General features: G+C 47.5%; 2 protein-coding genes across 9 annotated transcripts in view; one reads left to right on the top strand and one right to left on the bottom strand.

Moving 5' to 3' along the window:
* The window catches only part of dmtf1 (cyclin D binding myb-like transcription factor 1), a 75,026-nt gene that overhangs the window by 7,329 nt on the left and 43,026 nt on the right, over positions 1 to 24,671 (bottom strand). For 4 of the 6 annotated variants that reach the window (XM_078419422.1, XM_078419425.1, XM_078419427.1 and 1 more), the window contains one exon: positions 21,593 to 23,645. In XM_078419422.1, coding sequence (XP_078275548.1) covers positions 23,569 to 23,645 — 77 coding nt within the window. In that variant the 3' untranslated portion in view covers positions 21,593 to 23,568. Of the gene's footprint in view, positions 1 to 10,236; positions 10,917 to 21,592; positions 23,646 to 24,671 lie in introns of those variants that run through there. The other 2 variants (XM_078419423.1, XM_078419424.1) reach the window with 2 other exon arrangements.
* On the top strand, positions 3,115 to 21,745 carry tmem243b (transmembrane protein 243, mitochondrial b). 3 transcript variants are annotated; one of them, XM_078419435.1, is made up of 5 exons: positions 3,115 to 3,148; positions 12,050 to 12,282; positions 17,739 to 17,789; positions 18,527 to 18,631; positions 21,061 to 21,745. In XM_078419435.1, the coding sequence occupies exons 2-5, from the start codon at positions 12,205 to 12,207 to the stop codon at positions 21,181 to 21,183; spliced, it is 357 nt and encodes a 118-aa protein (XP_078275561.1). In that variant the 5' UTR covers positions 3,115 to 3,148; positions 12,050 to 12,204; the 3' UTR covers positions 21,184 to 21,745. The 3 variants fall into 3 exon arrangements, with proteins under 3 accessions (XP_078275561.1, XP_078275563.1, XP_078275562.1); XM_078419437.1 differs by lacking the exon at positions 3,115 to 3,148 and adding an exon at positions 11,559 to 11,665; XM_078419436.1 differs by lacking the exon at positions 3,115 to 3,148 and adding an exon at positions 11,744 to 11,804.

The following is a 24,671-nucleotide window of genomic DNA, read 5'->3' as shown; positions in this document are numbered from 1 at the left end:
CCTCACCCTCAGATATACCCTCACCCTCAAATATACCCTCACCCTCAGATACACCCCTCACCCTCAAATATACCCTCACCCTCAAATATACCCTCACCCACAGATACACCCCTCACCCTCAAATATACCCTCACCCTCAAATATACCCTCACCCTCAAATATACCCCCACCCTCAAATATACCCTCACCCTCAAGCATACCCTCACTCTCAAATATACCCTCACCCTCAGATATACCCTCACTCTCAGATATACCCCTCACCCTCAGATATACCCTCACCCTCAAATATACCCCCACCCTCAAACATACCCTCACTCTCAAATATACCCTCACCCTCAAATATACCCTCACCCTCAGATATACCCTCACCCTCAGATATACCCTCACCCTCAAATATACCCTCACCCTCAAATATACCCTCATCCTCAGATATACCCTCTCCCTCAAACATACCCCTCGCCCTCACCCTCAAATATACTCTCACCCTCAAATATACCCTCACCCTCAGATACACCCCTCACCCTCAGATATACCCTCACCCTCAGATATACCCTCACTCTCAAATATACCCTCACCCTCAGATATACCCTCACTCTCAGATATACCCCTCACCCTCAGATATACCCTCACCCTCAAATATACCCCCACCCTCAAACATACCCTCACTCTCAAATATACCCTCACCCTCAAATATACCCTCACCCTCAGATATACCCTCACCCTCAGATATACCCTCACCCTCAAATATACCCTCACTCTCAAATATACCCTTACCCTCAAATATACCCTCACCCTCAAACATACCCTCACCCTCAGATATACCCTCACCCTCAGATATACCCTCACCCTCAAATATACCCTCACCCTCAAATATACCCTCACCCTCAGATATACCCTCACCCTCAAATATACCCTCACCCTCAGCTATACCCTCACCCACCCTCAAATATACCATCACCCTCAAATATACCCTCACCCTCAGATATACCCTCACCCTCAAATATACCCTCACCCTCAAATATACCCTCACCCTCAGATATACCCTCACCCTCAAATATACCCTCACCCTCAAATATACCCTCACCATCAGACATACCCCTCACCATCACACATACCCTCACCCTCAGATATACCCTCACCCTCAAATATACCCTCACCCTCAAATATACCCTCACCCTCAAATATACCCTCACCCTCAGATATACCCTCACCCTCAGATATACCCTCACCCTCAGATATACCCTCATCCTCAGATATACCCTCACCCTTAAATATACCCTCACCCTCAAATATACCCTCACCCTCAGATATACCCTCACCCTCAAACATACCCCTCGCCCTCACCCTCAAATATACCCTCACCCTCAAATATACCCTCACCCTCAGATACACCCCTCACCCTCAGATATACCCTCACCCTCAGATATACCCTCACTCTCAGATATACCCTCACCCTCAGATTTACCCTCACCCTCAGATATACCCTCACCCTCAAACATACCCCTCGCCCTCACCCTCAAATATACCCTCACCCTCAAATATACCATCACCCTCAGATACACCCCTCACCCTCAGATATACCCTCACCCTCAGATACACCCCTCACCCTCAGATACACCCCTCACCCTCAGATATACCCTCACCCTCAAATATACCCTCACCCTCAGATACACCCCTCACCCTCAGATATACCCTCACCCTCAGATACACCCCTCACCCTCAGATATACCCTCACCCTCAGATACACCCCTCACCCTCAAATATACCCTCACCCTCAGATACACCCCTCACCCTCAGATATACCCTCACCCTCAGATACACCCCTCACCCTCAGATACACCCCTCACCCTCAGATACACCCCTCACCCTCAGATACACCCCTCACCCTCAAATATACCCTCACCCTCAGATACACCCCTCACCCTCAGATATACCCTCACCCTCAGATACACCCCTCACCCTCAGATACACCCCTCACCCTCAGATACACCCCTCACCCTCAGATACACCCCTCACCCTCAAATATACCCTCACCCTCAAATATACCCTCACCCTCAGATATACCCTCACCCTCAGATACACCCCTCACCCTCAGATACACCCCTCACCCTCAGATACACCCCTCACCCTCAGATACACCCCTCACCCTCAAATATACCCTCACCCTCAAATATACCCTCACCCTCAGATACACCCCTCACCCTCAAATATACCCTCACCCTCAAATATACCCTCACCCTCAAATATACCCTCACCCTCAAATATACCCTCACCCTCAGATACACCCCTCACCCTCAAATATACCCTCACCCTCAAATATACCCTCACCCTCAAATATACCCTCACCCTCAGATATACCCTCACCCTCAGATACACCCCTCACCCTCAAATATACCCTCACCCTCAAATATACCCTCACCCTCAAATATACCCTCACCCTCAGATATACCCTCACCCTCAGATATACCCTCACCCTCAGATACACCCCTCACCCTCAAATATACCCTCACCCTCAAATATACCCTCACCCTCAAATATACCCTCACCCTCAGATATACCCTCACCCTCAAATATACCCTCACCCTCAGATATACCCTCACCCTCAAATATACCCTCACCCTCAGCTATACCCTCACCCACCCTCAAATATACCATCACCCTTAAATATACCCTCACCCTCAGATATACCCTCACCCTCAAATATACCCTCACCCTCAAATATACCCTCACCCTCAGATATACCCTCACCCTCAAATATACCCTCACCCTCAAATATACCCTCACCATCAGACATACCCCTCACCATCACACATACCCTCACCCTCAGATATACCCTCACCCTCAGATATACCCTCACCCTCAAATATACCCTCACCCTCAAATATACCCTCACCCTCAGATATACCCTCACCCTCTGCTGTCTGTGGGGTTGGGTTGAGGTGGGATCGGACCGTGCCTCACTCCTCCCCTCCCCCCTCCCCCGGGGGCGCGCCTGTGCGCGTGTCGGGGGCGCGCTTGTGTGTGTGTGTGTGTGTGTGTGTGTGGAGGGGGCGGGGGCGCGCACTAGTGCTGTCCCTTTAAGAGCGGCGGCGGCGGCGGCCATTTGTGTTTTGGCGGGCGGCGGGTGAGCGCGGACGTGAAAGGGAGGGTGAGTGTTGTGTGTGGGGGGGGAGGTTTGCTGAGAGACAGGAGGGGAGGGGCAGTGATTGCAGGTGAGAGGAGGGAGTGGGGGGTGTAATGGGTGAGGGGGGGGGTTGAGTGTGTGTGGGGGGGAGAGGGAGGGAGAGTGGGTAGTGAGGGGGGGGGGTTGAGTGTGTGGGGGGGGGAGAGGGAGGGAGAGTGGGTAGTGAGGGGGGAGGGAGTGTGTGGGGGGGGGAGAGGGAGGGAGAGTGGGTAGTGAGGGGGGGGTTGAGTGTGTGGGGGGGGGGGAGAGGGAGGGAGAGTGGATAGTGAGGGGGGGTTGAGTGTGTGGGGGGGGGAGAGGGAGGGAGAGTGGGTAGTGAGGGGGGGGTTGAGTGTGTGTGGGGGGGAGAGGGAGGGAGAGTGGGTAGTGAGGGGGGGGTTGAGTGTGTGGGGGGGGGAGAGGGAGGGAGAGTGGGTAGTGAGGGGGGGGTTGAGTGTGTGTGGGGGGGAGAGGGAGGGAGAGTGGGTAGTGAGGGGGGGGTTGAGTGTGTGTGGGGGGGAGAGGGAGGGAGAGTGGGTAGTGAGGGGGGGGTTGAGTGTGTGGGGGGGGGAGAGGGAGGGAGAGTGGGTAGTGAGGGGGGGGTTGAGTGTGTGGGGGGGGGAGAGGGAGGGAGAGTGGGTAGTGAGGGGGGGGTTGAGTGTGTGTGGGGGGGAGAGGGAGGGAGAGTGGGTAGTGAGGGGGGGGTTGAGTGTGTGGGGGGGGGAGAGGGAGGGAGAGTGGGTAGTGGGGGAGGTTCTGGTTCTCGTTGATTACTGCGCAAACACCTCATAAGTGGTTATCTCGCGGAGGGAGGGAGTGGGTAGTGAGGGGGGAGGGAGTGGGGGGAGGGAGTGGATCGTGGGGGAGTGAGTGAATGAGGGCTGGAGGTGGAAGCAGGAGGGGAGGTAGTGTGGTTTGGGGAGGTGGAGTTGAGGGAGGATGTGTGAGGGGAGGGGAGGGGGAGGGGGTGAGAGGGCGAGTGAAGAGGCTGAGGGGGAGGGGTAGGATGTGGTGAAGAGGGGGATATATGAGGGAGAGGTGAGATGAGGTGTGGGTGGGGGAAGGAGGAGTGGGGCTGAGTAGGGAGTGGTGGGGCTGAGTAGGGAGTGGTGGGGAGAGGAGGGTGAGGGGTCTGCTATTACCCCCCGTCCCATCACCCAGGGTCTTTCATTCTCCTCAACCTCTTCACCCCCCGACCGAAGGACTCTCTCCCCACTGAAGGTCTCTCTCTCTCTCCCGTCGCCCCCCATTCCCACCAGACTTAGCATCTTTCCCCCCCAACTCTCATTCCCCCCGCCCCAGGCCCCACACCCAATGTCTCTCACTTCACCCCCTCCCCTAGACCCAGGGTCTTTCTCTCTCCTCCCCCCCCCCCCCCCCCCCCATCCCCTCTTCCCATACACAAGATCTCCCTTTCCCACCCCCCAAATCCCACCTGCATCCACACAACCCTTCTCTCAGGATGCTGAGGGTTTGTTATTGCCCGTCGTGGCATTTAAACTGGTCTGCTGAAGGGCAAATAATCTGTTGTTGTTGCAAGGATTTGTAATAAATCCAAAAAAAGTTCTTGATTTATTTTTCCAAATGCCTTCAGGTTACATTGTTTGAGTTTGATAGTGTGTTGGTATTTCTTTTAGCCTTGCTGCATTTGAGAAGCCCCCTTTGATCCCTACTCCATCCTCAAATGCTTCTGGTGTTAGTGTGTAGGCTTTGTTCCCTCTGCCAGTCCCCCACTACCCAGTCTTACGCTGTGTTGAAGCCCAACCTGGCTTAAGTTTACATTTATTATTGTTACGTGAACTTGGGTACAGTTGAAAAGCTTTGTTTTGCATGCTATCCAAAGGAATCAGATAATAGGTGTACAGGAAAAAACTGGATTTGATGGTTTAAACAAGATAGACACAAAAAGCTGGAGTAACTCAGTGGGTCAGGCAGTATCTCGGGAGAACATGGATAGGTGACGTTTCAGATCGGGACCCTTCAGACTAATTGTAAACCAGCATCTGTGGTTCCTTGTGTCTAGGTGGAGTAAACAGGAAGATACAGAGTACAGAATATTGTTCTCAGCATTGTATCTCATCAGTTCCAGAGACTATGTCCCCGAAACGTCACCCATTCCTTCTCGCCAGAGATGCTGCCTGACCCGCTGAATTACTCCAGCACTCTGTGTCTAGCAGAGACTATGCCCAATGTCCACAATGGGGTAGAGGTGAATCGGACTGTACTTTAGCTTATGGAAGGACCGTTCAGAAGCCTGATAACAGAGGGGATGAAGCTGTTCCTGAATCTGGTGGTGGCTGACTCTGGTGGGACTAGCTTAGATGGAACATCATGGTCGAGTTGGGCCGAAGGGCCTGTTTCAGTGCCGTATGCCTATGACAGCGTTTAAGTCTAAGTACACTATTTGTGAACAATAGCTGTATGTTCAATGTATCGTGTACCAGTAACTGACTTTGCACATTTTAAATTTGTACTTTTTAACTGACCTTATAGCAAACTAATAGTAGGGAGAAGAAGGAATGACTGGGGTGGGATACGTCTTTGATCATATTGGCTGCTTTCCCGAGGCAGCGTGAAATGTAGATTGAGTCAATGGTGGGGGAGTGTGGTGTGTGTGATGGACTGGGCTACATCTACAATGGTGGGGAGTGTGGTGTGTGTGTGAGACTGGGCCACATCTACAATGGGGGGGGGAGTGTGGTGTGTGTGATGGACTGGGCTACATCTACAATGGTGGGGAGTGTGGTGTGTGTGATGGACTGGGCCACATCTACAATGGTGGGGAGTGTGGTGTGTGTGTGAGACTGGGGCCACATCTACAATGGGGGGGGAGTGTGGTGTGTGTGATGGACTGGGCTACATCTACAATGGTGGGGAGTGTGGTGTGTGTGATGGACTGGGCTACATCTACAATGGTGGGGAGTGTGGTGTGTGTGATGGGCTGGGCTACATCTACAATGGTGGGGAGTGTGGTGTGTGTGATGGACTGGGCTACATCTACAATGGTGGGGAGTGTGGTGTGTGTGATGGACTGGGCTACATCTACAATGGTGGGGAGTGTGGTCTGTGTGATGGACTGGGCCACATCTACAGCTCTTGACTAAATGTTCTGCCCCTGTCCCACCCACAACTCAAAGTCCATCATGTGATCTACAGTGTGTGGTTGATAATTTACAGATATGGCCAGTAGCTTTGTTATGCTTACTGGGTTCATGGTCATTTTTGTTTCCCATGGCCTTGTGTCTTATTTTTTGTTTGTCTGTGGATGAACTCAATGTGTCAGGCAGCATCTGTGGATGATGTTTTGGTTGGGACCCTTCTTCAGACTGATGAGGTAGAAGTGAGATGGCTGATGAAAAAGGGGGTGGGGCTGGAGCTAGTGATCGATGGATCTAGGTGAGAGGTTTCACTCGCTGTTGCCCCTCACTGCTTTCTACCAGCCTTCTCGCCTCTACCTCACCAGTGTGAAGAAGGGCCATGATCTGGCAATTCATCTATCCATTCCCTCCACAGAAGCTGTCTGACCTTCTGAGTTCCTTAACCACTGTGTGTTTTGCTCAGGACTCCAGTATCTGCAGTGTCTTGTGCCTCCATTTTCTGATTCTTTAGACTTTAGAGATACAGCGCAGAAACAGGCACTTGGTTCAACCGTGTCCGTGTCGACCAGTGACCACCTCGTACACTAGCACCATCCTACACATTAGGGACAGTTTACAATTTTATTGAAACCAATTAACCTACAAACCTGTACATCTTTGGAATGTGGGAGGAAACCGGATCACCCGGAGAAAACCCATGCGGTCACGGGGGGAACGTACAAACTCCACACAGATATCATCTGTAGTGGAGATGGAACCTGGGTCTCTGGTGCTGTGAGGCAGCAACTCTACGCTGTGCCACTGTGCCGGACTAGTAGATGTCTCGCTTTAATGCTGGTGCGTGACATTGTCATGGGTGAATAGGTTCATGAGTTGCTTTTGTTTCTTAGAGTCAGTCACACAGCATGGAAACAGGTCCTTCGGACCAACATGCCCCACCTACACTAGTCCCACCTGCCTGCGTTTGCCCCATATCCCTTTAAACCTGTCCTATCCATGTACCTGTCTAAATGTTTCTTAAATATTGTGATCGTCCCTGCCACCTCTGGCAGCTTGTTCCATACACCCACCACCCTGTGTGTTCTTGTCCAAATGACTGGATTAAGAGGGCATAGATGTTATACTTCATGACGGGACCACACCTAATGGTTCTGGGCACCACATCTTTGCTTTGAAGGGAGTGGAGTGTTGAATTATCAGGCTGACTCTGGACTGCATGGGATTGAAGTATAAAGAAACATTAAACAATTCAGTTAACTTGATGCAGTGTCTCGATCAAAAACGTGGACTGTTCCCCCTCCATAGCTGCTGCCTGACCTGAGTTACTCCAGCAGCTTGTTTATTTTTCTGTACAATTTAGGACTCATTTCTTGTACTGCCCCACCCTTCTTTTCCTGAACTCCCGTCCCCACCCCCAACTCTCCTGACGCTCTCCCCTTTCACCTTTATCCCACACCTGGCTTTACATTTCATGCCTCTTCTATCCAGAGAGAGCAAAAGGAGGGGCCGGCGTGTGTTGTAACTTTGTCAGTGCCGTAGGTGGCTGCTATTTGTATACGTTGGGTAGGCCCTAGTCATGTGTGACAGTAAAGTATTCCATTTGTTATCTGACACCCTTTGGTCTCCTGTTCACCCCCAGCCCTTGTCACTTACTCCACCCACCTTTGGGGCGGAATGGTGGTGCAACAGTAGAGTTGCTGCCTTGCCCGGGTTCAATCCTGACTCGACAGAGTTTTTACATCCACCGCGTGGGTTTTCTCCAAGATCTTCCATTTCCTCCCACACTCCAAAGACGTGTAGATTTGTAGGTTAATTGGCTTGGGTTTGTATACTTGGTATAAGTGTAAATTGTCCCTAGTGTGTGTTGGACAGTGTTTTATGTGCGGGGATCGCTGGTCAGTGTGGACTCGGTTGGCCGAAGGGCCTGTTTCCGTGCTGTATCTCTAAAACAAAGTTAAAGAATCTGCTATGTTAACCTCCCCCTCACCTGTATCCACCTATCACTTGCCAGGCTTTGCCCCACCCCCACCTTTTTTCCAGCTTCCCCGCCCCCCCCCCCCCCCCCCCTACAATCAGTCTGAAGAAGGCTCCCTCCTAAGGTATTGATGGACCTGCTGAGTTCCTCCAGCACTTTGTGTTTTGTGGCACAGATCCAGTGGGCCGAAGGGTCTGCCCCATGCTGTATCTCTAAACTCTAGACTTGTGAACCCAGTATGTTTCTGTACTCTGGAACATGGAATTGGAAAAACTAGGGTTCTGAATGCACTGTGTGGATGAGAGGTTGTAGAAACAGTCTGAAGAAGGGTCCCGACCTGGAACGTCACCTCTCCATGTTCTCCAGACATGCTGCCTGACCCGCTGAGTTACTCCAGCACTCTGTGAAACGTCACCTATCCATGTTCTCCACAGATGCTGCCTGACCCGTTGAGTTACTCCAGCACTCTGTGAAACGTCACCTATCCATGTTCTTCACAGATGCTGCCTGACCCGTTGAGTTACTCCAGCACTCTGTGAAACGTCACCTATCCATGTTCTCCACAGATACTGCCTGACCTGCTGAGTTTGGACAGGAGGTTGTTTTGTGTATCTTTGCATATTCAAATGTTGGCTGCACAGTTTGATGTTGAACTGAATTATTTCTTTATTTGGAAATCATCAAACGTAGTGGAGATTGTGCAATGACTCTTCACTGGAGACTAACAACACTGCAAATGGCCCGATGTGGGTGGCCTACTGCCTGTGCTATCTCAGTCGTACGGACTTGGTTTAACCTCCCCTCATCATTAGCAGTTAGCCCTGTCACAGAGTCGTACAGTATGGAAACAGACCCTTCGCCCAACTTGCCCACGCTGTCCAACATGCCCCATCTACACTAGTCCCACCTGCCTGCATTTGGGCCATATCCCTCTAAACCTGTCCTATGCATTTACTTGTCTAAATCTCCTTTAAATGTTGTTATAGTACCTGCTCAACAACCTGGCAGCTTGTTCCATTTACTCACCGCCCTCTTGGAAAAAGTTACTCTTCAGGTTCCGATTAAATCTTTCCACTCTCAATTTAAACCTATGTCCTCTGGTTCTTGATTCCCCTACTCTTGGTAAAAGACTGTCCATTTACACCTTGTGTTCCCCTCATGTGCTGATACACCTCTTTAAGACCACCCCTCATCCTGTTGTAGAATTTTATTTTTACTAATGACTAAAGCATTAAAGTTACCCATGTTCAATTGCCTCCTACAAGGCAGTGCTGATTAATCATTCCTATGAAAGTCACAAAATGCTGGAGCGACTCAGCGGAACAGGCAGCATCTCTGGAGAAAAGGAATAGGTGACATTTTGGGTCAGAACCCTTCAGAGTCGGACACAATCAGACAGACTGAATTCCGCGCTGTATCTGTACACTAAACTAAAACCCACTGAGTCCACGCCAATCATCGATCACCCGTTTACACTAGTTCTATGTTATCACACTTACTCATCCACTCCCTGCACACTAGGGGCAATTGACGGAGGGCCGATTAGCCTACAAACCCGCACGTCTTTGGGATGTGGGAGGAAACCCACGCCATCACTGGGAGAACGAACACATGCATGCACACGCACACACCACACACACGCACACTCCACACACGCACACTCCACACACACACATGGAACCCGGGTCTCTGGTGCTGTGAGGCAGTAGCCGCCCGTCCTATTTTTTGCAGACGCATTATGTAGCTGAATGTATCTGCCCCGTTAGAAGCACTGTTAATTAAAACGTGAGCCGCATTATCCCAGAACTGTGCAGTGTGCTCTCCTTCAGATATGTTTTCCATCTTCATGGTTTACTGTTCTCTCGCCTTGACCCCATTATTTCAGCTGATACCAGCAGAGAGTTTCATGGCAGGAAGTAATGTAATAGATGTGTTGAGTGAACAGTATAACAGTAACAGTATAACAGAGCTTTATTTGTCATTCGGTACCGAAGTACCGAACGAAACTACATAGCAGTCATAGAAAAAAAGAACACAAGACACGTAGCCCCAACACAAACGTCCATCACAGTGACTCCAAACACCCCCTCACTGTGATGGAGGCAACAAAACTTCCACTCTCTTCCCCACGCCCAGATTGATGGCCTTCGGTTTCAACCGCTGCATGTTTGATTTAAAACGCTGCAAAGGAGCAGGAGTTGATTTGCCTTTCACAATTATTTATTGGGGTATGTGGTACCGAAGGACGAGTCTTAGCTGCTTCTATCAACTCCTAGAGCTGTCTCGTTCTGTCTTTCTCCTGTCCCCCCCTTGGTTGTAAACGGCGCGGGTTGGGGATAGAAATCGTGCAAAGGAATAACCACCAGGATATTATTAAGGCATAGATACGGTGGCACAGCGGTAACGTTGTTGCCTCACAGCGCCAGAGACCCGGGTTCCATCTCGACTACGGGTGCTGTCTGTACGGAGTTTGTACGTTCTCCCCGTGACCTGTGTGGGTTTTCTCGGAGATCTTCGGTTTTCTCCCCCACTCCAAAGACGTACAGTTTTGAAGGTTAATTGGCTTTGGTATTAATGTAAATTGTCCCTTGTGTGTGTAGGGTAGTGCTAGTGTGCAGGGATCGCTGTTCAGTGCGGACTCGGTGGGCCAAAGGGTTTGTTTCAGCGCTGTATCTCTAAACTTTAAAAAAAAAAAAGATAGATTGACAGATTCTTGATTAGTAAGGGTGTCGGGTTATGGGGAGAAGGCAGGGGAATGTGGTTCAGAGGGGAAGATAGATCAGCCATGATTGAATGGCGGAGTAGACTTGATGGGCCAAATGGTCTAATTCTACTCCTAGAACTTAATGGTTTGGTGATGAGGAGGAAGCAGCAGCCCGTTCTTGGTGGCACCGTGCAGCCAACTACTCCGAGAAACCCCCACGTCCAAAACACCCACCACTCAATCGTATACCTTCTGCTTTTGTAAGGGGCTTTTTCATTTTCCTGTTATGTGGGTTTTCTGTTTAAAAATGCCGGAAATGTAAAGGAAACAGATGGCAGCAACACAAAACAGACACAATCTAGATGCACTTTTCATAAACTGATAATGTGACCCGAGATAGAATCTTGGGGCTGAATCGAGAGGGGTTGGGGATTGTGAGATGGATGGCTTTATCATCGAAGACAGACACACACACCGTGCTGGAGTAACTCAGCGGGTCAGACAGCATCTGTGGAGAACATGGATAGGTGACGTTTCACAGAGTGCTGGAGTAACTCAGCGGGTCAGGCAGCATCTGTGGAGAACATGGATAGGTGACGTTTCACAGAGTGCTGGAGTAACTCAGCGGGTCAGACAGCATCTGTGGAGAACATGGATAGGTGACGTTTCACAGAGTGCTGGAGTAACTCAGCGGGTCAGACAGCATCTGTGGAGAACATGGATAGGTGACGTTTCACAGAGTGCTGGAGTAACTCAGCATCTCTAAAGCTCCATGTTGTCCAGAGATGCTGCCTGATCCGCTGAGTTACTCAAGCACTCTGTGTCCTTTTTTTGTAAACCAGCAACTGCGATTCCATCTGTGAAGTAAATTAGTTAATTGCAGTTTATTTGCCTTGTGTCGTCCTTAATGAGTTGTTTGTTCTCGTATAATACTGCATCTATGCAAGGAGCGGACTGGTTTATTTGATAATGTGATGTTGTTTTGGTTACTTTGATGGAGTGTACTGTTATACACTGTCCATTTGTGCAGTGGAAACTCTGTTTCTTGTAACTAGTCGGCAGCAGAAGGGTACGCTCGTTCTAACTGTCTCAACTTTTACTTTTCAAAGCCGTTCACCATGAGAACAAAGAGGAGACCTAACCCGTGAAGTCTTGCTGTCCGATGTCCCCAAGCAGATAGTTTCCACAATGTGCTTGGGATAAGGCCAAGGAGTGCTGGCGAGATTACCGTCTGCATGACAGTGCACCACCGCCCGAAGTTGCCATGGATGACTTTGCCTCGAGGACATACGGGACTAGTGTGCAGGACAACCGGCCCTTGTTCGGAGAGACGTCAGCTAGGGTAAGGGAGTGTACAAGATACCACTGCCATCTCCAATCTCCTCATTCCAGAGAGCCTTTTGAACGCTGGCCAATTTTCAATTTAGTTTCAGCTGAGTCATTGGAGCCCAGAGGAATCTTGCATTTCTTTATTTTGTTACTTTAGTTTAGTTTAAAGATACAGAGCAAAATCAGGCCCTTCATCCCACCGAGTCTGTGCCGACCAGCGATCTCCGTCAACCTGCACTATCCTGCACACTAGCGGCAATTTGTTACTTTTTTAACCAAAGCCAATTAACCTGCAAACTCAAGTCTTTGGAGTGTGGGGGGAAACCGGAGCAACCGGGAAAAAACCCACGCAGGTCACAGGGAGAACATACAAACTCCGTACAGACAGCACCCGTAGTCAGGATCAAACCCTGGGTCTCTGGCGCTGTGAGGCAGCAACTCTACCGCTGCACCACCGGGTCTGTTTTAAAATAGTTGAAGTGTTTAAAATGAATAATTGACATATTAAAGGTGAAAGTTGATGAGATATCAGGAGTATTCCTGTGCACATTAGTTTAGTTTATTGTCACATATACCGAGGTATGGTGAAAAGTTTTTGTTACGTGCTATCCAGTCAGCGGAATGACAACACATGATAACATTCAAGCTGTCCACAGTGTACAGATACATGATAAAGGGAATAAAGTTTAGTGCAAGGTAAAGTCCGGTTAAAGATAGTCCGAGGGTCTCCAATGAGGTAGATGGGAGGTCAGGACTGCTCTCTAGTTGGTGAGAGGATGGTTCAGTTGCCTGATAACATCTGGGGCAGCATGGTGGTGCAGTGGTAGAGCTGCCTCCTCTCAGTGCCAGAGACCCATGTTCGATCCTGACTATGGGTGCTGTCTGTATGGAGTTTGTACATTCTCCCTGTGACCTGCTTAGGTTTTCTCCAGTTGCTATTTTTGTACATTTCTATTTCCAGGTACACTGGCAGTATTAATTCGTAAGCTAAATGGTTTACAAACTTGTTTCGTACCACTGGTCTGTTGAACTGATGAGAATAGGCATCTTAAGGGAGTTGAATGTACATTTTCAAAGCAAATTATTTTTAGATTGTGAAAGCACACACTAGAACTTTATAGTTATATTTAACAAGGACTAGTTTAATAGAAGTACATAATTGTAATCTTGTAATATGTAGAAACATGGAACTAGAAGTTGTTTTACAGAAAATGTCACAGAGTACTGGAGTAACTCAGTGGGTCAGGCAGCATCTCTGGAGAACATGGATAGGTGACGTTTCACAGAGTGCTGGAGTAACTCAGCGGGTCAGGCAGCATCTCTGGAGAAAAGGAATAGGTGACGTTCCGGGTTGGGACCAGACTTCCAGTCTGAAGGTGAGTTCTGACCCAAAACGTCACCTGTTTTCTCCAGAGATACTGCCTGACATGAACCTCCATCTCACCTGCAAGGACTATCAGGGTCCTTGGATGGAGGTGAGGGAGAGGGGCAGGTGTTACATCTCCTGCGTTTGTCGGGGAATGTACCTGGGGACGGGGGTGGTTTGGGTGGAAAGGGATGAGAGGAGATTGATTGATCTGTGGATTTTGGTTTTGTACTGAGCATCAACCACTGAGACAGCTGTGGAGGCCTGGTCATTGGTTATTTTATAAGGCGGTGATTGATAAGTTCCTGATTAGTTCGGATGTCGGCTTATGGGGAGAAGGCAGGAGAATGGGGTTGAGAGGAAGAGATTGATCAGCCAAGATTGAATGGTGGAGTAGACTTGATGGGCCGAATGGCCTAATTCTGCTCCTCTCACTTTAGTACTTATAATATGCCTTTATTGTCATTGTACGCAAGGTACAACAAAATTAGAAGTGCTACAGCTGATGACAGTGCATATCTTTCAAAGACAATTGCACAGACATACGAACCAACACAACAAATACCAGTATCAATTAAAAAAAAATTAAAAACCTAATAAATAATGAATGAGTTATTGAGATATGAGTATCAATTTATTATTATTGATTTCAAGGAATGTAATTCGAGCACTGGACCATTATCGTAACTAACTTTAAATAAAATGCATCTCCAATGAACAAAAACTCCAGGTAGAACCATGCAATATATTTTGTGAATTCCAGCAACTGTAAGGTATTGATTTACTGGGAATTCCGAATACAAAGGTATTATAACAGGATAAGGCCGAATTATCTTTCCGTACAGCACCGGATGTGTGGCTCTCTGATACTTGGGAGTATAAGTATCACGCTGCCTCGGCAAGGCCAGCAACATAATCAAGGACCAGGCTCACCCCGGCCACTCCCTCTTCTCCCCTCTCCCATCAGGCAAGAGGTACAGAAGTGTGAAAACGCACACCTCCAGATTTGGCGACAGTTTCTTCCCAGCTGTTATCAGGCAACTGAACCATCCTACCACAACCAGAGAGCAGTGCTGAACTACTATCCACCTCATTGGTGACCCTCGGACTTTCCTTGATCGGACTTTGCTGGCTTTACCTTGTACTAAACGTTATTCCCTTGTGTATCTACACTGTAAATGGCTCGATTGTGATCATTTTTCCACTGAATGGTTAGCACGCAACAAAAGCTTTTCACTGTACCTCAGTACACGTGACAGTAAACTGATCTGATAATTATTACATGCTTAGTGGAACAAGCACTTGTAACACCAGTACATTGGTAGACACAAGGCTGGAGTAACTCAGCTGGACAGGTAGCATTTCTGGAGCGAAGGATCTCCAGAGACACTGCCTGTCCTGCTGAGTTACTCCAGCTTTGTGTATCTATCTACGGTGTTAACCAGTATCTGCACTTCCTTCCTACACCATTACATTGGATATTTGGTGCTTCTTGCTACTGAGAAAAACAAGCTTCAATTAAAAATAAAAGCAATTAACCATTATGTGCTGTCAAGGGATATTCAGATTCAGGATAACCGGAAACTTTTAAAACATTTATACAAAATTATCCATTAAAAATTAAAAGGTAGTCGGCAGACCAAACATAAATAATATATCAAAGATAGACACAAGATGCTGGAGACACTCAGTGGGTCAGGCAGCATCTCTGGAGAGAAGGAATGGGTTACATTTCAGGTCGAGACTTCTTCAGACGTCTCGGCCCGAAACGACGCCCATTCCTTCTCTCCAGAAACGTTGCCTGTCCCGCTGAGTTACTCCAGCATTTTGTGTCTACAGTGTAAACCAGCATCTGCAGTTCCTTTCTACACAAATAATATAACGATGTGAATTGATCCTTAGCATTGTTTAGGATATAAGAAAGAACAGCCAAGACTAATCAAATAGAACAGTGATGGACCGGGCAGTGTTTCCCACTCTCTGTAATCTTTAGTTTAGTTTATTGTCACGTGTGCCGAGGTACAGTGAAAAGCCTTTGTGTGCTAACCAGTCAGCGGAAAGACAACACAGGTGCTCCTCAACTTACGATGGGGTTACTTTCCGATAAACCCATTGTAAACCAAAAATATCGTAAGTCGAAATGCATTTAATAAACCGGATCACGTGGCCGGAAGCGTGCTGCAGCTCGCTGCCATTGGCCAACGATTGCACCATCGCAAAATGGAATATCGTACGTCGGGGAGCATCTGTACATGATTACAATCATGCCATTCGCAGAGAATGGAGAGGAGTTTAAAAAGATCATAGTTAAAGTAAGAAATGCTGCTCTAGGAGTAGAGGTTTAAGAGTGTGGAGCGATTATAATGTGTGATTGTAGATCTACTCCTGTGGCTAGCACGCAAACAGTCGCCTGGGCTGGAAGCAGAGCCTTTGTTCCTGAGGCTTTGAGTTACTGAACCAGGCTGTGATGTAACCAGTCATCATGCCCTCTACCTCTCTAATCTTGCTCTCCACGCTTCGACTCTGACGTTTCACATTTTCTGTTGGTGAAATGACATTACAACGTGGCAGTGATAAGAGGCAAAGCAAAACGAATAAAATCTGGAGTGAATAACGTCATTACAATTAAATGTCAAAACCTGGGTCTAATCTAATCTTAAATGTCAAGCTGAACATTCATTGTTGTATTCCCGATACTTTACGCTCCCGACTAGTTCTCTGTACCAGTGTTCATTTAGTTATCTATTAGGCCTACATTCCAACAGCACAGAATGCTGCACTCAAATTTGTAGGGTGACGCAGCGGTAGAGTTGCTGCCTCACAATGCCAGAGACCCAGGATCAATCCTGACTGTATGGAGTTTGTACGTTCTCCCTGTGACCTGCGTGGGTTTTCTCCGGGTGCTCCGGTTTTCTCCCACACTCCAAAGACGTACAGGTTTGTAATTGGCTTCAGTAAAAATTGTAAATTGTCCCTAGTGTGTGGGATAGTGTTAGTGTGCGAGGATTGCTGGTCGGCACGGACTCGGTGGGCCGAAGGGCCTGTTTCTGAGTTTTATATTTGAAGTCACTTATTTGTCCATAGTATTTAATTGACTTTAGATTTGAGATACAGCATGGAAACAGGCCCATCTCAAGTCTAAAGTCAACTGATTTATTATTGATTGTATATTTGTGTGTTTTGCATAAATGTCCCTATAAAGCTGCAGCAAATAAGAATTTAATTGCTGGTACACATGCCAATTAAATACTATGGAGTATGCCCACCGAGTCTGCGCCGACCAGCGATCCCCGCACACTAACACCATCCTACACACACTAGGGACAACTTACAATTTATACCAAAATCAATTAACCTTACAACCATATATGTATTTGGGGTGTGGGAATAAACCGAAGCTCCCGGAGAAAACCCACGCAGGTCACGGGGAGAACGTTTAAACTCCATACAGACAGCACCCGTAGTCGGGATTGAACCAGGGTCTCTGGCGCCGTGAGGCAGCAGCTCTGCCCGCTGCACCACCCTGCCGCCCATTGGAACAGTGTGAGTGCAATGTTCTTCAGTCTACACTTGCATTAGAAAAACTACTGACTCAATCTGTATACTAAACTTTTTCAAACGATAAGTATAATTAAAATATTTAAAACAAAATTCCACTGGATATTTCTGATAAATGTGGTACAGTGGGCGGCACGGTGGCGCAGCGGTAGAGTTGCTGCCTTACAGCGAATGCAGCGCTGGAGACCCGGGTTCCATCCCAACTTCGAGTGCTTGTCTGTTACGTTTGTAGGTTTATACGCTCTCCCTGTGACCTGCCTGGGTTTTCTCTGAGATCTTCAGTTTCCTCCCACACTCCAAAGACCTACAGGTATGTAGGTTAATTGGTGGCTTGGTAAATGTAAAAATTGTCCCTAGTGGGTATAGGATAGTGTTAATGTGCGGGGATTGCTGGTCGGCGCGGACCCGGTGGGCTGAAAGGGCCTGTTTCCGCGCTGTGTCTAAACTAAAGTATGAAAGAATATGTAAACTGAATATGTAATATGATTTGACGAATCATGCTTCAATCATAGCTTGAGATTTTAATTGATCTTTCTTTCTTTCAGGATCGAATTATCAACATTGTAGTTGGTTTCTTCACTTCACTGCTGCTAATAGTAAGTATCAAGTGCTTCAATCTTGGACGGTTTAACTGTAATTAGAATAAGCAATGGCTTTTCAGTGCTTTCTAATGGTTCACAGGTACTTTATTGTCATGTGTACCCAAGTATATTGAAATTATTTTAGCGTAGTTCATTGACAATCCTCCTGCACATTTGTGTCTAAAATTGTGTATAAGCTCATCAGGAAGGCTGGCTCCGTCCTGGGGGCAGAGTTGGATTCACGGGGGGTGGTCTTGGAGGGGAGGATGCTCCTCAAACTGCGGAGCATCCTGGACAATACAGCTCACCCCCTCCATGACACGCTGGTCAACCTGAGGAGCACTTTCAGCAACAGACTGGTCCCACCAAGATGCAGCACAGAACGCCACAGGAGATCCTTCTTCCCTGTGGCTAACTCCTCCCCCTTGTCGTGAGGTCGACTGAGATTGAGTTCCCCCCCCCCCCCCAATCTTTGCACGTCCCCAATCCTTTCCACTCATCACTTTCATTTCATGTATCTTGTGTTTTATGACTGTTGGCAGACCAATTTTCCTCCTGGGATAAATAATGTTCTATCATATCGTATTGTATTGTAAAATCATGAGAAGAATAGATTGAGTAGACTAAGAGTCTCTTGCCTGCAGTAGGGGAATCGAGGACCAGAGGGCATGATGTTGTGTTGAAAGCACTAATTTCAGCATAAATCCTTGCCTCATCTATCTTAATGTTCTCTTTCTAATTTCGTCCCATAGGTGACGATCATTAGTGCTTTTGTTTTCCCTCAATTACCTCCAAAGCCGCTGAATATTTTCTTTGCTGTCTGCATCGTACTGAGTTGCACATCAATTGCTGTTCTTGTAAGTATTGACATCTTGTGATCTGCTTTGAGTGGTCATTAGTCACTACTGTGGATGGTGAATAGTAAACCTACCGATAACTGGTGGTAATTATTGAAAGACTTAACAGGAGGGAGAAGATGTGTAGGAAAGAACTGCAGATGCTGGTTTAAATCGAAGCAAGACCCAAAATGCTGGAGTAACTCAGCGGGTCAGGCAGCATCTCTGGAGAAGGGTCTTGATCCGAAACGTCTCCCATTCCTTCTCTCCAGAGATGCTGCCGGTCCCGCTGAGTTACTCCAGCATTTTGTGCCAGGAGGGAGAAAGATGTGTTCTGTATTCAAATGAGTGCGGCACGGTGGTGCAGCGGGTAGAGCTGCTGCCTCACAGCGCCAGAGACCCGGGTTCCATCCTGACTACGGGTGCTGTCTGTACGGAGTTTGTATGTTCTCCCCGTAACCTGCGTGTGGTTTCTCCGGGTTCTCCGGTTTCCTCCCACACTCCAAAGATGTACAGGTTTGTAGGTTAATTGGCTTACATAGACAATAGGTGCAGGAGGAGGCCATTCAGCCCTTTGAGCCAGCACTGCCATTCAATGCGATCATGGCTGATCATCCACAATCAGTACCCCGTTCCTGCCTTTTTCCCCATATCCCTTGATTCCGCTAGCCCTAAGAGCTCTATCTAACTCTCTTTTGAATGCATCCAGTGAATTGGCCTCCACTGCCTTCTGAGGCAGAGAATTCCACAAATTCACAACTCTCTGGGTGAAAAAGTTTTTTGTCATCTCAGTTCTAAATGGCCTACTCCTTATTCTTAAACTGAGACCCCCTGGTTCAGGACTCCCTCAACATCGAGAACATTTTTCCAGCATCTAACGTGTCCAATCCCTCAATGATTTTATATGTTTCTATAAGATCTCCTCTCATCCTTCTAAATTCCAGTGAATACAAGCCCAGTCGATCCAGTCTTTCAACATACGACAGTCCCGCCATCCTGGGAATTAACCTCGTGAACCTACGCTGCACTCCCTCAATAGCAAGAATGCCCTTCCTCAAATTTGGACTGCAAAACTGCACTCCAGGTGTGGTCCCACCAGGGCCCTGTACAGCTGCAGAAGGACGCCTTTGCTCCTATATTCAACTCTCGTTATGAAGCCCAACCTGCCATTAGCTTTCTTCACTGCCTGCTGTAGCTGCATGCTTACTTTCAGTGACTGATCTGCAAGGACACCCAGGTCTTGTTGTACTTCTCCTTTTCCTAATCTGATACCATTCAGATAATAATCTGCCTTCCTGTTCTAGCCACCAAAGTGGATAACCTCACATTTATCCACATTATACAGCATCTGCCATGCATCTGCCCACTCACCCAACCCGTCCAAGTTATCCTGCATCCTCCTAACATCCTCTTCAGTTCACACTGCCACCCATCTTAATGTCATCTGCAAATTTGCTAATGTTACTTTTAATTCCTTCATCTAAATCATTAATGTATATTGTAACTAGCTGCAGTCCCAGCACTGAGCCTTGCGGTACCCCACTAGTCACTGCCTGCCATTCTGAAACGAACGTGTTAATCCCTACTCTGTTTCCTGTCTGCCAACCAATTATCTATCCATGTCTCTTTAGTTTTGTTTAGTTTCGAGATACAGCGTGGAAACGGGCCCTTCGGCCCACCGAGTACGTGCCGACCAGCGATCCCCACACACTAACACTATCATTGGCTGATCTATCTCCCCCTCGAAATCCCATTCTCCTGTCTTCTTCCCATAACCTTGACACCTGTTCTAATAAAAAAATTGTCTATCTCTGCCGTAAAAATATCCATTGACTTGGCCTCCACAGCCCTCTGTGGTAATGAGTTCCACAGCCCTCTGTGGTAATGAGTTCCACAGCCCTCTGTGGCAATGAGTTCCACAGATGAACTACTCTCTGACTAAAGAAGGTCCTCCACGCCTTTTATAAGAGTATCCTTTAATTCTGAGGCCGTAACCTGTGGTCCTAGACTCTCCCAGTAGTGGAAACATCCTCTCCACATCCACTCTATGCCCATCTGCAAAGGTTCTACCAGTCCTTGACTGCACACCATCCTCCCTATTACCATCCACACCGTTTGAGAATAAGGGGTCGGCCATTTAGCACTGAGATGAGGACAAAACCTTTTCACCCAGAGAGTGGTGAATCTTGGGACTTCTCAGCCACAGAAGGCAGTGGAGGCCAATTCACTGGATGTATTCAAGAGAGATAGATTTAGCACTTTGGGCTAACGGAATCAAGGGATATGGGGAAAAAAGCAGGAACGGGGTACTGATTCTGGATGATCAGCCATGATCATATTGAATGGCGGTGCTGGCTTGAAGGGCCGAGTGGCCTACTCCTGCACTTATTTTTCTATGTTTCTAATGCCAGGAACCTCCTTTCACTTTGCACCGACGTAATATTTTTCAGATCTGCTGGTATCGCCAAGGAGATCTGGAGCCCAAATTCCGCAATCTCATCTACTACAACTTGTTTTGCATCTTCCTGCTGTGTGTATGTGCCAATTTGTACTTCCATGACGTTGGGAAATGAGACCCTCCACACACCAGCAAGGGAGCTCCCCATCTACGAGCGCTTGCAGAGTGCAGGTGGAGGTGCGACAGAGGTTGACGTACTCTGGGCCGCGCTGCCTGACCTGCCCTGTGTCGCCAGGTAGGGACTCGGTGGAGGGAAATTCACCAGCAGTAACGCCACACTTGGAGCCAGCTCGCTGCACTTGTAACGCCGGCTGGGGCAAACGCCACAAACACTTTTTGAAGTCAATTTTAAAACTTTTTGCACTAAACAAACATTCCAGACTTTGCCAACGTTTTGAGATGAACACGTTCTCTTTTTGTACAAGATAATTTCCCTCCCCTCTTTTTTTTTAATGATACGAAGCACTTGACAGACGATGATAAGTTTTTACAAAGTATATAACACAAGGTGGAAATGACAATACTGCAAGACGAATGTTTATTTTGTCTTTTAAGTAAGGAAATGATTGCACCACTTAACTCTATGGAGTTTGTACAATGAAATGACAGCCAAACCAAGACTGACCTGCTACTACAGAACACAACTGTAAGAAAGCATTTACTTTGTTTTAAAGAATAAATAGTAATAAAATAATTTATATACATTTAACTTGCATTATGCTTTCTGTTCATTTGTGCATTAAAAAATAAGGTGAATACCATTGAGGGTAATTGGTGGAGGGTTTGTGAAATTGTAGGTATTTTATCAAATTGATCATTGCTGTAGTGCTGTTTGCTTCGGGTAGTATTGTCCTTAATTATACCGTGGGCACTTGCTCAGTGTTTGCTAATTATTGAGGGTGGCAGAACCAGGATATTGTTTTTATCTGAGACATACATAGAGGGAGATTCTAACATCCTGTTTCTAACATACTAGAGTTGCAACAGGAGGTATGAATGTGTGTGCGCATATAAACCCATCGAAACAATGTGTAAGAAAGACAAGGAATGCTGGAGTAACTCGGTGGGTCAGGCAGCATCTCTGGAGAACATGGTTAGGTGACGTTTCACAGAGTGCTGGAGTAACTCGGTGGGTCAGGCAGCATCTCTGGAGAACATGGTTAGGTGACGTTTCACAGAGTGCTGGAGTAACTCAGCGGGTCAGGCAGCATCTGTGGAGAACATGGATAGGTGAATTTCACAGTGCTGGAGTAACTCAGCGGGTCAGGCAGCATCTGTGGAGAACATGGATAGGTGACGTTTCGGATCAGGACCATTCTTCAGACCCAAAACGTCACCTGTCCACATGCTCCAGAAATGCTGCCCGACCTGCTGAGTTACTCCAGCACTCTCAAACATCCCCTAATTTGAGGAAGGACATTCTTGCTATTGAGGGAGTACAGCGTAGGTTCGCGAGGTTAATTCCTGGGATGGCGGGACTGTCATATGTTGAAAGAATGGAGAGACTGGGCTTGTAGTCACTGGAATTTCGACGGATGAGAGAGGATCTTATAGAAACGTATAAAATCATTAAGGGATTGGGCACGCTAGATGCAGGAAACATGTTCCCGATGTTGGGGGAGTCCAGAACCAAGGGCCACAGTTTAAGAATAAGGGGTAGGCCATTTAGAACTGAAATGAGGAAAAGCTTTTTCACCCAGAGAATTGTGAATTTGTGGAATTCTCTGCCTCAAGGCAGTGGAGGCCAATTCACTGGATGCATTCAAGAGAGTTCGATAAAGCTCTTGGGGCTCACGGAATCAAGGGATATGGGGAGAAGGCAGGAACGAGGCACTGATTGTGGATGATCAGCCATGATCACAATGAATGACGGTGCTGGCTCGAAGGGCTGAATGGCCTACTCCTGCACCTATTGCCTATGTATCCATGTTCTCCAGAGATGCTGCCTGACCTGCTGAGTTACTCCAGCACTCTGTGTCTTGGTGTGGTATAAAGCGGCATCTGCAGTTCCTCGTTATTAAACAAGGGTAATAATGTGGTTCAAAGCTTTTAGGGATAACGTTTGTACAAAATTACTTTAAGCTGAAGATCCCTAAACTAGAAACTTACAAACAGTCTTAATGGTGAAACTTAGTTCATCCAGTAAAAAAAATAACTTCCATTTCACAAAGTTTTTCATCTGTTCAAATAAATAATGGTATCTGTTAATCTTTGATAACATAATAAGGGGAAGGGGGTTGTATTTAATGAATGTATTTCTTGGCACAATGTCACATTTAGTTAATCTGCACCACAGAAAATGTAAATCAAATGACAATGATTCTTTCATGTTTCTCAACGTTTTGCAGTTTAGTTTGAAGGCAGCACCATAGTAGAAATATCAGGACCCCTCCCTGTCTGTGTCCACGCCAGAAACAGACCATATCAGGACCCCTCCCTGTCTGTGTCCACGCCAGTAAATGATCAGTGTTGCTCACTGTTGCTGGCTGTTGCAGGAACTCTAGTCATCGGGATCCGGGCTTTCCAATGATGAGCTGATGATGTCGGAGCAGTCCCCATGAGGGTGTAAAATGGGATCTGCAATGGGAAGGTCACGCATGTCAGGTAGGAACATAGAAACATAGTGCAGGAGGAGGCCATTCAGCCCTTCCAGCCAGCACCGCCATTCAATTTGATCATGGCTGATCATCCAGAATCAGTACCCTGTTCCTGCTTTCCCCGTTGATTCTGTTAGCCCTAAGAGCCAAATCTAACTCTCTTAAACATCCAGTGAATGGGCCTCCACTGGAGTTGCAGCACTGAGCTTTGCGGCACCCCACTAGTCACTGTCAGGTAGGAACTATGCCTCGCTGCAAATGCCAACAGTTCAATCCTTCTACAAGCTGTTCAAAAAATGAGGGGTAACATTTTCACACAAAGGGTGGTGGGTGTATGGAACAAGCTGCCAGAGGAGGTAGTTGAGGTTGGGACTATCGCAACGTTTAAGAATCAGTTGAGTACATGGATGGGACAGGTTTGGAGGGATATGGGCCAAACGCAGGCAGGTGGGACTGGTGTAGCTGGGACATAGAAACTAGGTGCAGGAGGAGGCCGTTCATTGTGATCATGGCTGACATGTTGGCCGGTGTGGGCAAGTTGGGCTGAGGGGCCTGTTTCCGCACTATATCACTCTGACACTGAAAATGCTTCAATATTTGGGTTTCGCAGAACATTAAAATCAAAAGCTTCCGAGGGGATTTTATTCCCATCCGACTATCGCACAGAATGTCAGAGGCTAGATTAGATTTTATTCCCATCTGACTATCGCACAGAATGTCAGAGGCTAGATTAACGATTAACGCTGATTGTTCTACAATTGCCGTTCTTTGTTTACATCGGGCACATCAATTGGCATTTACTGGTGCTATCCAGAGGCACAAGGCAAATGCCGACTGACCTGTCCCCTGTATACAAGGGAAGGCAATTAAACCACCGGGAACTACAGCCACTCGACCGAATTTAACCTTTATCTTAAGGTCATAGAAGTAGAATTAGGCCATTCGGCCCATCAAGTCTACTCCGCCATTCAATCATGGCTGATCTATCTCTCCCTCCTAGCCCCAT

This window comes from Rhinoraja longicauda, chromosome 23 (genome assembly GCF_053455715.1).
Source record: "Rhinoraja longicauda isolate Sanriku21f chromosome 23, sRhiLon1.1, whole genome shotgun sequence".
Classification (NCBI taxonomy): Eukaryota; Metazoa; Chordata; class Chondrichthyes; order Rajiformes; family Arhynchobatidae; genus Rhinoraja; species Rhinoraja longicauda.
Note: the sequence above shows the minus strand (reverse complement) of the source record. Positions and strands in the feature narration are given on the sequence as shown.